The sequence below is a fragment of the Lepus europaeus genome, chromosome 11 (genome assembly GCF_033115175.1).
Source record: "Lepus europaeus isolate LE1 chromosome 11, mLepTim1.pri, whole genome shotgun sequence".
NCBI lineage: Eukaryota > Metazoa > Chordata > Mammalia > Lagomorpha > Leporidae > Lepus > Lepus europaeus.
This window is the reverse complement of record NC_084837.1, coordinates 89,938,713-89,953,958: the sequence shown is the minus strand read 5'-3', so window position 1 is coordinate 89,953,958 and position 15,246 is coordinate 89,938,713. Positions and strand designations below refer to the sequence as shown.

General features: G+C 42.6%; 1 protein-coding gene across 2 annotated transcripts in view; it reads right to left on the bottom strand.

Annotated features, from left to right (window-relative positions):
• Positions 1 to 15,246, bottom strand: part of PIAS1 (protein inhibitor of activated STAT 1) — a 143,444-nt gene that overhangs the window by 24,622 nt on the left and 103,576 nt on the right. For both annotated transcript variants that reach the window (XM_062206208.1, XM_062206207.1), the window contains exon 7: positions 9,569 to 9,674. In XM_062206208.1, coding sequence (XP_062062192.1) covers positions 9,569 to 9,674 — 106 coding nt within the window. The remainder of the gene's footprint in view (positions 1 to 9,568; positions 9,675 to 15,246) is intronic.

The window sequence follows — 15,246 nt, the reverse complement described above, 5'->3', positions numbered from 1 at the left end:
AAAAAGCCTTTGCCATTGTAGACCCAACCTTAGTCAACCTTTCCTTGTAAGATACTTTTAAAGACAGTACAAAGATTATGACTGGACTGGACAGAATCCATAAATCAATTTGGAAAACTGACATATAGTAATATTGAGTCTTCCGATTTATTAACATAGTATAGCTCTCCAGATCCAGACTGGGTCATACTAGATCTTTTCTAAGCAATGTTTCTTAACTTTTAGCATATACATCTTCACATATTTTGTCCAATGTATCTTAGGTATTTCACATTTTTGGATGTTATTGTAAATTCTAATATTTTGAAGTTCAATTTCCAACTGTTCATTACTAACAAAAACAACTGACTTTTGTAAACTGACCATGTATTCTCTAACCTTGCTAAACTCACGTATTAATTCTAGTAGCTGTTTTGTGAGGTTCATTGGGATCTTCTTCTACACAGACAACAAGGTCATCTGCAAATAATGACAATAATTTTTCATTTGTAACCTGTGCATTTTTTACTCCTGCCTTATTGTGTTAGCCAGAATCTGAAGGCAATGCTAAGAGCAGATACCCTTGCCTTGTTCCCAGCCCTAGGGGTGAAACATTCCAGTTTTTCACCATCAAGTACGACATTAGTGTCAGTTATTAGTAAATACTCGTTATTACACTAGGGCAGTTGCCTTCTCTTTATTTTTGTTTTATTTATTTATCTGAAAGGCAGAGTAACAGAGAGAGAGGGAGAGACATAAAGAGAGAGATCTTCCATCTGCTGGTTCACTCCCCAGATGGCCACAACAGCCAGGCCTGGCTGAAGCCTGGAGCCTGAAACTCCATCTGGGTTTCTCCCGTTGGTGGCAGGGGCCAAAACACTTGGGCCATCTCCTGCTGCCTTCCCAAACACAGTAAGCAAGGAGCAGCCAGGACTTGAACCAGCACCCATTTTGCCAATAATGTTATCATGAATGGATGTTGAACCTGGTCAACTGCTTTTTCTGTATCTATGGAGATGATCAGATAAGGCTTTCTGTTGTATCTCCCCCCGCCCCCGTCCCAGTTTGTTGAGAAGGTGAATTATACTGATTGATTTTTGAATGCTCAATCAACTTAATATCCCTGAAATAAACTCCACTTGGTCACTGTGCACTATCATTTTACCACAGTGGATTTAAACAGTAAAAAAAAAAAAAAAAAATCCAAAAAAGAAAAAGTTGGAGGATTCTACTTGACTTTCAGGCTTCAGTATTCATTAGTCTGGTTTGCCAGAAAGACAGGCATAGAAGTGAATGGAGAAGACAGAGTCCAGAAACAGATTCACACCTCTAGGGTCATTTAGTTTTTCATAAAGATTCCAAAGTAATTTTAAAAAGGGGAAAAACAGCCATTTCAATAAATGTTAGAACAACCGGATATATACATGTGGGGATGGAGGCAAGGCGGGGGATGATCCTCTACCCATATCCTGCACTAGATATTAAATTTAACTCAAAGCGAATTGTGGACCTAAGTCTAGGTGTTAAAACTATGAGAAGTAAAACAGAAGAAAATGGCTGTGAGCTTGGGTTAAGCAAAGATTTCATGTATACAAAAGCAAGAGCAACACAAAGAAATGGGCAAAAGATTTGCAAAGATACAGGGATGGCCTAAGCATGTGCTCTCGCATCGTTGTTCATTAGGAAAAGGCATGGAGAGAGCAACTGGGACTGCTGCTAACACCAAAGTACCCTGACAACACCAGTGGTGCTGGCAAGGGTTTGGAGAGACTCTCATTTTCATACATTGTCAGCAGGAATGTGAAAATGGCATATCTACTTCCTCAGAAACTGCCAAGTTGTTTTTTTATACACTTACTGTATGACCCAGCAATCTCGGCCCTAGGTATTTAACCAAGAAAACTGAGGACCTATGGACATGTCCACAAAACGGAAACATCCATATGCAAAATGTAAATGCTTACAGCAGCTTTATTCGTAATTCAAAATAGCACAGATCGTGAAACAATCCAAATGTCTACCACTGATAAATGGGTAAATAAATCATGGTACAAGAAATGGAACAAACATGTGGGTGAACCACAGAAGCATTGTACTAAATAAAAGAAGCAGACACAAAGGCTGCAGTCCAGAGGATTCCATTTATCTGACACTCTGAAAAAGAACAAACTTTGGTTCTTTTTTTCTTTTTGACAGGCAGAGTGGACAGTGAGAGAGAGAGAGACAGAGAAAAAGGTCTTCCTTTGCCGTTGGTTCACCCTCCAATGGTCGCGGCGGCCAGCGTGCTGCGGCCGGCGCATCGCGCTGATCCGAAGCCAGGAGCCAGGTGCTTATCCTGGTCTCCCATGGGGTGCAGGGCCCAAGCACTTGGGCCATCCTCCACTGCACTCCCAGGCCACAGCAGAGAGCTGGACTGGAAGAGGGGCAACCGGGATAGGATCTGGCGCCCCGACTAGGACTAGAACCTGGTGTGCCGGCGCCGCAAGGCGGAGGATTAGCCTATTGAGCCGCAGTGCCGGCCCTAAACTTTGGTTCTAATATCAGTGGTTACAGGAATTGGGGTAAAGGGATCGGAGAGCAAAGGGCCACCACAGAAATCCCCAGGGTGCAGGATGTTCTGCATTTTGATTGTGGCAATGATTCATGATTATGCGTAACTGTCAAATTTTTACCACTTACAAATTATACTTCAGTAAATTTTACTAAAAGGAGAAAGAATAAAGAAGAGGTGGAAAAGAATTATATAAATGTAAACAAGAAAATAGAGAGGGGCAGGCATCTGCTGCGTCAGGTGAACTGCCGTTTGGGATGCCCAGATCCCCTATCCAAGTTTGGGTCCCAGTTACTCTGCTTCTGATCCAGCTCCCTGCTAATGTGCCTGGGAGCACAGGATGACGGCTCAAGTACTTGAGTTCCTGTGACCCACACGGGAGACGTTTAGATAGAGCTCCTGACTCTGGGCTTCAACCCTGCCTGGTTCTGGCTGTTGCACCTGATGACAGAATCAGTTCTCTCTCTTTCTTTCTCTCTGCCTTTCCAATCAATCAATCCTTTAAAAATGGAGGAAAAATAAAAGTACTTATCCTTTGTGGCAAGGAAGTAAAAAAATTAAAATTAGCACATAATTTTAATCCTGCTATAACCTGCTAACTTGTGGGAGGTTATCTGGAAGTGAAAGTTTTATTGAGTTAGTGTCATATGCAATGGTAACAATATTCAATTACATGACCTATAGTAAAGTTAGAATGAGCCACATTTAAAATTGATTCTGTTTTTATGCCTTTTTACTATGAGCTATGAGAGTTACCCACATAAGGTTGTATTTAAACTTAAATAGAATCTGAAATTCATGCTTCAGTTGCACTGGCACATTTTAAGTGCTCAAGGGCCACAGGTTGCCAGTGGCTACCAAAGGGGATGGTACAGATGCAGTACATTTCCATCATCACAAACAGTTCTGCTAAACTGTGCTGTTCAAGGTTGTTACTGCTTTAAAGTAATTCCTGCACCGCTCTGAAGCCAGGAGCCAGGAGCTTCTTCCAGGTCTCCCATGTGGGTGCAGGGGCCCAAAGACTTGGGCCATCTTCTACTGCTATCCCAGGCCATAGTAGAGAGCTGGATCAGAAGTGGGGCAGCCAGAACTCAAACTGGTGCCTATATGGGATGCAGGTGGCAGCTTTACCTGCTATGCCACAATGCCAGCCCATGGGATATATTATTTAAGAAGAGTTTTGAAAATAAAGGCAGGATATGAGAGTTTACTTAAACAAGGACAATGTTACAGAGAAGATAGACTTGAGAAATATTTAGCACGTAGGTTTGGACTTGATGAGTTCTGTTTAAAAGTGAAGTGAGGATGAAACCCTAGGCAACACCAACATTTAGGATGCTTTTGTTCCGTTAATCTGTTCGAGGCAAGTGACTGAAAAGAAAAGGTCAGAGAAGAGGAAGGAAAGCGATTCCAGGAGAAATTAGCTGGTATCAAACACAGCAGGTGCATCCAAGCCAAAAGAGAGGTTCTTCATATCTGGCAACCACACAGCCACTTTTGCCACACACAGGCGCAGCTTCAGCGCAACGATGGCGTGTTTGAGGAATCGCATGAGGACGTACAAAGAGCAAGGGTGGACTTTCCTGTGAAGAAATGAGGATGAAGAGCCAACAGATTTTCAACAAAAGCCAAGATGAATGTACTTTACAGAAAGGAGTTTCTTCAATGAACAGTGCTGGGAAAACTGGACATCCATATGCAGAAGAATGATACTAGATCCTTTCTCTCACCATATACAAAACTCAACCAAAAAAAAAAAAAAAAAAAAGGATCAAAGGCAATAAATGTAAAACCTGAAACTATACAACTATTTGGGGCAAACAGAGGGGGAATGCTTCAGGACACTGGAATGGACAAGAATTTTTTGAATATGATCCCAAAAGGACAAGAGCAAAAGGGAAAGCTGACCATGATGAATCCATCAAACCAAAAAGTTTTTTTGCGCGGCACAGGAAGCTACAACAGAGTGAAGAGACAGCCTAGACAATGTGAGAAACCAGCTGCAAATCACACATCTGACAAGGAACTCAACTCAAGGGGAGAGAAAGCAAACAATCTAAAAATGCCCAGGTGGCCTGAATCTTTAAAGAAAACATACAAATGGCAGCAAGTGTAAGAAAATGCTCAATATCACAAATCATTAGGGAAATGTAGGTGAAAATCACATTGATGGGTGCTGGCGCTGTGGTGTGACAGACTGAGCCATTCACCTGCAACGCCAACGTCCCACATGGGCGCTGCTTCACAGCCCGACTGCTCCACTTCCCATCCAGTTCCCTGCTAAAGGCCTGGAGAAAGCAGCACAAGATGGCCCAAGTGCTTGGGCGCTGCCTCCACACAGGAGGCCCAGATGGAACTCCTGGCTCCTGGTTGCTGGGGTGTAAACCAGCAAATGGAAGATTCTCTCTCTTTTCTCCCATCTCTCTAACTCTACATTTTAAATAAATTTGATTTGAAAGTTAGAGATATGGAGAGAGAAGAGATCTTATATCTATCTGCTGGTTAACTCCCCAGAGAACTGGGACTGGAGCAGGCCAAAGTCAGGAGCCAAGAGCTTCATCTGGGTCTCCCACATTGGTGGCAGGGGCCCAAGCACTTGGGTCATTTTCCACTGCTTTCCCAGGTGCATCAGCAAGGAGCTGGATTGGAAGTGGGACAGCCGGGACACAAACAGGCACCCATATGGGATACCGTCATTATAGACAACAGCTTCACTGGCTAAGCCACAGTGCAAGCCCCTAAATAAATCTTTTAAAAAATTTTAAAAACCACAATGATGCGGCATCTCACCCTAGTTAAAATGGCAGTCACCAGGAGAGAGTGACTGGTGCAGCAGTGCTAGTTACAGCTAGGGGCGCCCACCTCCCCTATCAGAGTGCCTGCCTCACTTGAGCCCTCACTAGTCTACTTTTGATCTAGCTTTCTGCCAATGCCTATCCTGAGAAACAGGGAAAGATGGCTCAAGTACTTGAGTCCCTGACACCCATGTGTGAGATCTACATGGAATTCTGGGCTCCTGGCTGCAGTCTGGCTCAGCCCTGGCTGTTGTGGGCATCTTGAAATATGAACCAGCAGATAAAAGACCTTTGTCTCTCCCTCTCTCTCTGCATTTTGAATAAAATGAAAACTAAAAAAAAATTTTTTTTAAAAAACAGCAAATTATCAAAAAGACAAAAGGTAACAAATGTTGGTAAGGATGCAAAGAAAGGGGAGCTCTCCTGATGGTTGAGACTGCAAATTAGCACAGTCAATACGGAACATAGTATGGAGGCTTACTCAAAAGCTACAAATCCAACTGCTCTATCATCCAGACATCCCATTACTAGGTATATAGTCAAAGGAAATAAAATAACTATGCTGAAAAAAACATCTGTATTTGCATGTTCATTGTAGCACCAGTACAACAGCCAGGACAAATGGATAAAGACAAATGGATAAAGAAAATGTAGTATATACACACAATGGAATGTAATTCAGCCACACAAAAGAATGAGTCTGTCATTTGCAGAAATGTAAATGATGGTAGAGATCATCAGGTTAAGTGAAATAAGTCAGGCACACAAAGACAAATGCCATGTGTTCTCACACTTGGAAGCTAAAGAGTTGGTCTCGTGGAAGCTGAGAGCAAAGAGTGGTAACTAGAGCCTTAGAAGGTGTGACGGGCGGAGATGGGGAGAAGCTTACAGAGAAAGGTTAACAGGAACGGGGTGCAGCTGAACAGGAGGAATACCGTGCAGTGCTTTGGAGCACGGAAGAACGGGAGTTGACAACAACTATGATCATTAAGTGGGGCAGAAAGGACTTGGATATTTCCAAAGCAAGGAAATGACAAATGTCATCGGTCATAGATATGTCAATTATCCTGATCTGATCACTACACGTTGTAAATACTATGTATGTGTTGAAACGTCACACTGAACCCCATAAATACGTACACGTACTGTAAGTCAGTAAGAACATATGTTAAGGAGGAACAGGGAGTCCTGTCTAGATGAGGTTGCATACTCCCACCCCCCATCCCACTTCAACTCTGTCCTTAAAGCAAGGCTCACGCTGCCCAAATGTGACCATGTCATGACTTCGACGGCTACCCCATCCTCCTCTGCACTGTCTGCTCTCCTGCTTTGCTCTTTCCATGGCACCTCCACTGACCGGTCTTTTCTCCCCATCTTGGAGCTCAACTCGCCCAGTCTTTTTTAATTTTTTATTTATTTATTTATTTATTTATTAGGTTTCTATTTATTTATTGAGAGTTACAGACAGAGAGGGAGAAAACAGAGAACGGTCTTCCACTCACTGGTTCACTCCCCAAATGGCTGTAATGGCAGGAACTGGGCTGATCTGAAGCCAGGAGCCAGGAGCTTCCTCCAGGTTTCTCACACGGGTGCAGGGGCCCAAGTACTTGGGCCATCCTCTACTACCTTCCCAGGCCATAGCAGAGAGGCAGATCAGAAGAGGAACAGCCAGGACAGGAACCGAGTTCCAGCCATTATGGCCATCTGGGGAGTGACCCAGGGGATGCAAAAATCTCTCTTTCAAATAAACAAATGAATCTTAAAAAAATAAAAATAAAAAAGTAAAAAACTACAGGGCCAAAACCTATCAACTTTATTCCTTAAAGATCATAATAGTGTCTGGTTTAGCTAATAAAACTTTATCTTAATAAAGTTTATGTGTAAGGTTAAGAATGATTTACAGGGGCTGGCACAGTGGCACAGTAGGTTAATACTCCGCCTGTGGCACCGGCATCCCATATGGGTGCCAGTTCTAGTCCCAGCTGCTCCTCTTCCAATCCAGCTCTCTGCTATGACCTGGGAAAGCAGTAGAAGATGGCCTAGGTCCTTGGGCCCCTTCACCCGCATGGAAGACCAGGGAGAAGCATCTGTCTCCTGGCTTCAGATCGGCATAGCTCTGGCCGTTGTGGCCATTTGGGGAGTGAACCAACAGAAGGAAGACCTTTCTCTCTCTATCTCTCCCTCTCACTGTCTGTAATCTACCTCTCAAAATAAATAAAATCTTTAAAAAAAAAAATGACTTACAATGAACATTTGTAAGTAACTTGCTTCTTCAAAAAAATATCTGATACCTGACATTTTCTGTCAAGTTATTTCAAGCACTACTTTAGATACACAATTTGCTGAGAAAGTTACTTCTTTATATGTAGCAGTTCTTTAGTTAATTACAACAAGTTTCTTGCAAATTATTATCTCAGTGGATCCCTCTGCCAATAAGTGCCAAATAAGATACAAAGTGCCACAAAAAAATCTCAGGCCATGTGCAATTTTCTCTCTACATCCCATAGGGTATCAGAGTTGAAATGAGAGCTTTTGAAGTAAGCAGCTTTAGCTGCACAACAGCCACTAACAGGGATGCCTTACAGAAAAAATACTTCCTGGTCACCCTCCCACTCTCCCTCCAGGTGGCGCTACAGCTAGAAGTGGAGGATAGAACAGCTCCTGCAGACAAGTTGTTACAACCGACCGCTTTATCTGCCTTACTTCCTGGCGTTTCCTTTTCCACACATAATTCCACAACGTTTTCTGACTAGCTGAGATTCTAGCACTGTGAAGCTAACAGGAATTTGTGCAAAAGAATGACCAAGAATAAATTCAACAAGACTGAAATAACCAAACTTCTCTTGCACGCTCTACTTCCTTCAAGATTCCTGCTAACACTGTCCCTGCCAATGGTGTCTCCATTCCCCCAGACCACAAACCACTCTAGCTTTCTATCATTTGTCAAGGAATCTCCACTTGATTCAGGATTATCTGCATTTTTAAAAGAATAGACGATTCCTTCAATGAACTATTAAGGGTATACTGGTCAGAGTAGTGGGAGCTTTCACTCTGGCACAGACACAGCTTAGAGGAAAGCATAAAAGCTTTGCTGGGAGTGTGGCGTAGCGGGTAAAGCCGCTGCCTGCCATGTCAGCATCTCATATGGGCGCCAGTTCGAGACCAGCTGCTCCACTTTGGATCCAGCTCCCTGCTAATGTGTCTGGCCTGGCCCAGCCCTGGTCGTTGTGGCCGTTTGGGGAGTGAACCAGCAGAGAGAAGATCTCTCTGTCTTTCCCTCTCTGCAACTCTGCGTTTCAAATATATGAATACATCTTCACAGAGAAAAGCTCTATGGCACAGGGAAGTGCCATAGAGGACAGCTGGCTGTACCACGTCGTTCTCTACAACAGAGCTCCAACTACAAATCTGATAGTGGGCTCCATCAGTCAACTCACCTCCAGACTCCTTAAAAGACAGCCAACCTCTGCCTGCTGGTCTCTAAGTATCCAACCTTCACTCTCAAGCCATTCATGAAGCATCTACTTTTTACAAAGAGTTTAATAAAGGAAGAATTTAGCTCACCTCTTTGGAAAGACCACCGACCCTTAGCCCCCACGACTGGAGGCCAGGGAACCCATCTGCAGACCTCACTTTCATCTCAGATTAACACATCCAGTCAGTCACGCTCAGGAGTACAGACTCCTGGCGAGGCTGTGGAAAGCCCTTCTTACACAGCGGGAACATGAGGTATAAGGGTACGGTGACTGTCCCAGGCCACATAACTCTCTGCTGGCAGAGCTCACTTCATGACCATTTCTACCACCCCACCCCACCCCACCCCCGCCTCTACACTGCTACTACATAGACGCTGGTTCATAAACTCTGCACCTTGTTCCCAGGTGAACCTCCAATTTAAAATCATCTTCAAGTGTATGCCAAGATTTCCTTCCCATCTTCTGGAATTCTTCAAATGTGTGTTTTATGAAACTGTAGTAACATCATCTTCAATGTTCACGTATAAACTTAAAATGTTAATTTTAAAGTCAATAAAATACAGATAACATATCATTCGTGACAAACATACAAAAATTACTCTTAGGTCTTGTTTCATGAGGTTCTCAGTGTTTTTAATCCTCTACAACAGGCCCTAGTTAAAAAAAAATAATAAATCTTAAAATTTCTTTAGTTAAAGCAAATATACTCAGACCTTTAACAGAACAGTTGAGCTGCATAAGTGAAGTATCAAGTTCATCATACGTACTTAAAGCTCTAGAATGATCCGGATTCCTTATTCCCTTTGCTCGTAACCTCTGAAGAAGAACTGTTGAGGACAACTGTTTTACAAGATATACTGCCATGGAATAGGTCTGGAAGAAAAAAGATGTAGAAAAAACAAACGACATATGTAAGTAAATAGCACATCTGTTGTATTTGCACAGAGATAAGGAGAGAAAACTAATGCTTATTAAGACATCTACTGTGTGTCAAAGCACTCCTGGGTGTTTTCATGAACAACAATTCATTTGATCCTAACTAAAAAGCTGCCAAGGTGGTTATAAGCCTATTTTATGGATGAGGAAAGTAAAGTATACAGAAGTAAAAGAGCCTGCCCTAAATTCTATACCTTTCAAGTAACAAACCTAGAATTTAAAGCCAGGTCTGTCACGCTTATGTATTACTCTGACTACATTTACTTGAGCTAATAAATTTAAGGCACTTATATGAAAGAACATTGTTTAGGCTAAGATAAATGAAGGCAAGTAAGGTGTCAAAGTTACAAATGATATTTGGTAGATAACAGATCTGAAATCGTAGCTATTTAAAAAATTACAAGTGAGATTGGCTTCCTAATCCTAATCTGTAACTCTTAACCTATCTCTATACCTTTGACCAGCCCCTAAAAAGATCCTACCTAGGCTATTATCACACAAGCAGAGGAGAGCTACTAAAGATGATTTTCAAAAAGCTGCTGCTGGTTTGGTAACTGAGTGGATGAATATCATTACCAGCCAAGGAACTATGCAGAGACGGTATCATGAGAAGGCGATACAGAAAATATCAACAAGCCAAGGCACAGTGTGAAAGGCGCATGGCTGGATAAGAGGAAGAAAAGAGGGCAAAGGCTTATGATCTAAAAGAGATGGATCAAGAGGAAGATTGAGAGACTTGAAAAGAAACAAAGGAAAGATAATTGCTACCATCCTATATTTTATAGCCATACACAGTTCTCAAAGCACTCTTAACATGTACCGAGTACTGCATTTAAAGTTTGCAGAGGGTTCTGTTAAGAGATCAAAGAGCTGATGAAACCGCAACACACAGAGATTTATGTCATCTGCTCATGACCATGCAGCCACCTGGTGACAGAGCAGGCGCTAGAGACCAAGAGGAACAGCAGGGACGCCAGGACAGGGACCTCAGTTCTCAAGTCCATGGCGCTTTTCTGCAGTTCTCAGTTTCACACAGCCTACTAGCTCTGAAACGCCTTCCCTCGTCCAATGTGCCACCCAACTCTCAGTTACATTTCACACTTCCAAAAATGGATTCCTTTCTTTTGGCAACATCCTATAGTCCCTTGGGAAGTCAAATTTTCTTTCAATTTTCAGAAACCTACCCATGTGCATATGCTATACATTTTCTGGGGATAAAAATAAAGTATTAAAAAATCTAATTTACTTTCACTAATAAATCTCATAATTAAAAAAAAAAAACCTTAAAATTTCCCTACATTTTAAAGCATACACCATAAGCTTCTTTTAGGGGGAAAAAACCTCAGTCACAATTACTACGTATCTGCTTAATGCTTCAAGTATGATGAAAACTAGAGAAATGCTAATTAACACTGTGAAATTATGTACTGACAGCTTGAATCTTCAGAACTTGGAATTACCCTAAGGCTCTATATAAATATTTAAGAAGAGATCAAGTGAAAACCACAACAATTCCATGAAAAGGTATGTTCACTCTAGTTATAACATGTAACCAAAAAGGAGGTTAGGAGGAGATGCAAAAAAGAACATCAGGTTCACTTATCCTGATAATGTGGACTTCAACTTTATGAGTATATCATATAAAATAGGTCCACCAGCAAACTCCTAAAACTTCAAAATGGTATAGTTATGAAGATGCCATTATATTCCCACTAACCCTTCACAGTAGCAACTATTTACATCTAGTGAGTGATAGACTGGCTTACACTACTGTTTTTTTCAAGTCTTCGAAAATTATAAAGTCTATAAAACACTTCCTCCATAACTGAAATACAATCTATTATGTATTATTTATACTAAGATCGAAATAATTCCTCTCTAAATAGTTTAGCAAAGACTCAATGCAGTGATTACCTTGGGGTAGGAAAAGAAGCTACAATATCATTCACTACTAGTTCTCCATTTCATTTGAAAAGACAGTTAAAACATTTCTCAACAGCTACCAATCACACAGTTATCCACAAAATGCTAAGGGATTCTACAATAACCATTTACAATACCTTCAAAACTGAATTAAAATGGTGAACTAAGAACAAACTAATAAGTTCTCTTCTGGGCTTCAGAAAATAATAAATTTCTTTCCATGCTTTACTTCAAAAAAGAAGGCCGCCAACTCACAGGCCTAGAATATTCAGAGATGCAGCTCAGAAGTACGCCCTGGGAGAGACCGCCTGCTCTCCCCCAGGGTCAGCTTTTTTCATATTTCAACAAAATCACCCCTTGCTCCTTCGGTGGGCTGTACTTCTTACACACAAAAACAAAACAAAGGATTTCCAACACTCTCTGAAAGGGGAGAAAGGCAGGGAACTCCAAAACATCCTAGAAGTAAAACAATCATAAGGATTTTTAAAATGTTACTAGTCAAAAGGAAAAAATATAACCCTGACAGATGTCAGAAAGATTCTGCTAAAATCCAAAACTCATTTCTAAAAAAGATATCCAGTAAGAGGGATATAAGGATATATCATTGGCATAATTAAGTTCTGCCAAAACTCAATAGCTATTGTAATTGCTGTAATAGTAGCAGTATCCTCAGTGACACAAACACATCAAATATGTCCACTAGCACCTGTGTAACTTAACACTGTTCACAAAGGTTTAGCCAGGAGAGTCAGAACAAGAAATAACGAAGGTAAGTGTTAGGGCTAGTATATGATGCATCTCAAGCTCAAAATTGCCTAGTTGGAAATACCAAATTATCAACTAAAAAGCTATTGGAGCCAAGATATGAATTTAGATATTAAGTAAATATCCATAATAATTAGTTTTTAATAAAACAATAAATACTTTAGAAAATATCATAGAAAAACATATTTGCAATAGCAGGAATAATAACCAGCATACAAGTTAACACAAAATATGCAGGACTTAGAAGAAACTAGTTAAATTCCTGAGGAACACCAAAGACAATTTGAGTAGGTAGAGAAAAACACCATTGTTAGAATGAGTATATTAAACATTATGAGTTAATAAATTCCCCCATCTTAATTTACCATTCTAAGGGAATCTCATCCAAATTCTCTGAAAGAAGGAAGGCAAAGGAGGAGAGGGAATGTGATCAGGTAATTCTACAGTTCAGCCAGAATAAACGGGAGGAGAAAACGAAGGAGGCTACGTCTCAGTCTCTGCGGTAACTTCCCAACCTCTCCACTACCCTCACAAACCTTCCGTCTTCCCTTAACTTCAGAGAGGGAAGAGACGTCATCTAGCCGTCACCTCTCCAGGACCAGACACTCGCTCGCTCATTCAGTTCTTTTATCCTCCCAGCAGAGAAACAACCCTCTGCACTGCCGCTAGCTCCTCCAACTATGCAGTCCACTCCTGAGGTCTATCCCTCCTTCTCCTGCAAATTTAATCTCTTGCTCTTCCCTCCAAACAAGTAACTCTGTCATCTCACACTTCAGACTTCAGCACACTTACCCTCTCCAAGTCTGCTCAGTGTTTCTTCCCGTCTCCTTCCTTCCTGAGACTTTTTCTCTCGGCTTCTTGTACCCATCCTGCAGACCGCCCCACCACTGCCACTGTCTCCCCACGTCATCTGCAGCTCATTCTCTCCTCCTGGGGTTAAATGTTGTGGGACCTCAAGGGTAGGTCTTAGGCACTCTTCTCTCCCTACCTGATGCATTCCAACTTTGCCCGTGTGGCTCCAGTAACCACTAATACACAGATGCCCCACAAATTTTTCTCTCTCTCTAGCCCAAACCTCCTCTGAGCCTGTGTGCCCAACTGCCTATTCAGGATGTCTAAAACTCAAAACCTCCAAAACTGAATTCAGGATTTTCTCACTCTGGTCCAGGGGTGGGGCCTACCCAAGGCCTGTAAAATCATCTGGTCTGGCCCTGCCAAGGCAACTGCAGGTGGGTCTTGAAATTCAATCAGTCTATAGCAAGCTAATTTGTAAGCTGACAATTTTGTAAGGCCACAAGTGATATTATAAATATACAAATGGTCCTTGGCAGAGAAAAGATAAACTCTCCACCCTTGCTCTAGCCCTTCAATGCCTCCTTTTCCAAAGCAAAGCATAGCACAACACATGTAACATCAGTCATTTTGCAGTGTTTCATTGAGCCAGAAACCAAGGGAACATCTACGACGTCTCTCTTTCTCTGAGCACCCACTTCCAATCCATCACAAACCTGTGGATTTCCTGCTCATCCCCATTCTACCGCCAGCACTCTAGGTTAAGAATCTCTCTCATCAATACCTCTCCAAAGCTGGTTCCTAAGATGTAGCCTCCTGGCATGATTCTGGCTCTATTCAAGTTGTTCACCACTAGAACAGAAATATGATAAAAGAGAAGACTCTTGGGGCCGGCCTTGTGGTGCAGTGAGCTAAGACACTGCCTTCCCACGTGAGCACCGGTTCAAGCTGCTCTACTTCTGATGCAGCTCCCTGCTAATGTGCCTGAGAAAGCAGCAGAAGACGGCTCAAGTCCTTGGGCCCCTGCCACTCACTTGGGAGACCCAGCTGGAGTTCTAGGCGTCTGGCTTATCCCTGGTCCAGCCCTGGCCAATGCAGACATTTAGCGAGCGAACCAGAGGATGGAAGCTCTCTCCAGCTATCTTTCCCTGTCACCCTGCCTTTTAAACAAATAACTTTTTTTTTTTTTTTTTTTTGACAGGCAGAGTGGATAGTAAGAGAGACAGAGAGAAAGGTCTTCCTTTTTGCCGTTGGTTCACCCTCCAATGGCCGCTGCGGCCGGCGCATCTCGCTGATCCGAAGCCAGGAGCCAGGTGCTTTTCCTGGTCTCCCATACGGGTGCAGGGCCCAAGCACTTGGGCCATCCTCCACTGCCTTCCCGGGCCATAGCAGAGAGCTGGCCTGGAAGAGGGGCAACCGGGATAGAATCCGGCGCCCTAACCGGGACTAGAACCCGGTGTGCCGGCGCCGCAAGGCGGAGGATTAGCCTGTTAAGCCACGGCACCGGCTAAACAAATAACTCTTTTAAGAGAGAGTGAGAACCCGTAACTTTACCACTACCTTTATAGGTATATTTATATAGGTATATACCAGCCCTGTCCACACTGCTCTTCCCCACTCTCTGCACCCTGCTCACAGCAGATCCCTTTTTGTGTCATTTACAAAACCAAGCCATCTCAGGCCAGTGGGCTGCTGTGCATGCAGGTGGCTTCCTCGGAGCCATTCACCTAATGAGTGATTAGACTTCTCTCAGTTCCTGGCTCTGTCACTATTTCCTCAGGGAAGCCCTCCCTGACCTCTCTCTCCAGTTGAAATTGCCTTTCTGTCCTTTCTAAAGTACCACCTCCTAAAATGTGCTCTTCTCCTTCATAGTACTCAAGCTAAGTTCAGGTCTTTTGTGTGACCACCTGGCTTCTAGATCTCAGATCCCACAAGAGCAAGAAACCTCTTTTTCTCCCTGTCAGTTGTGAGTTACTATGAATGGCACACAAAAAATTCAACCAAGTTAGTGGATCAACAGGAATTAATA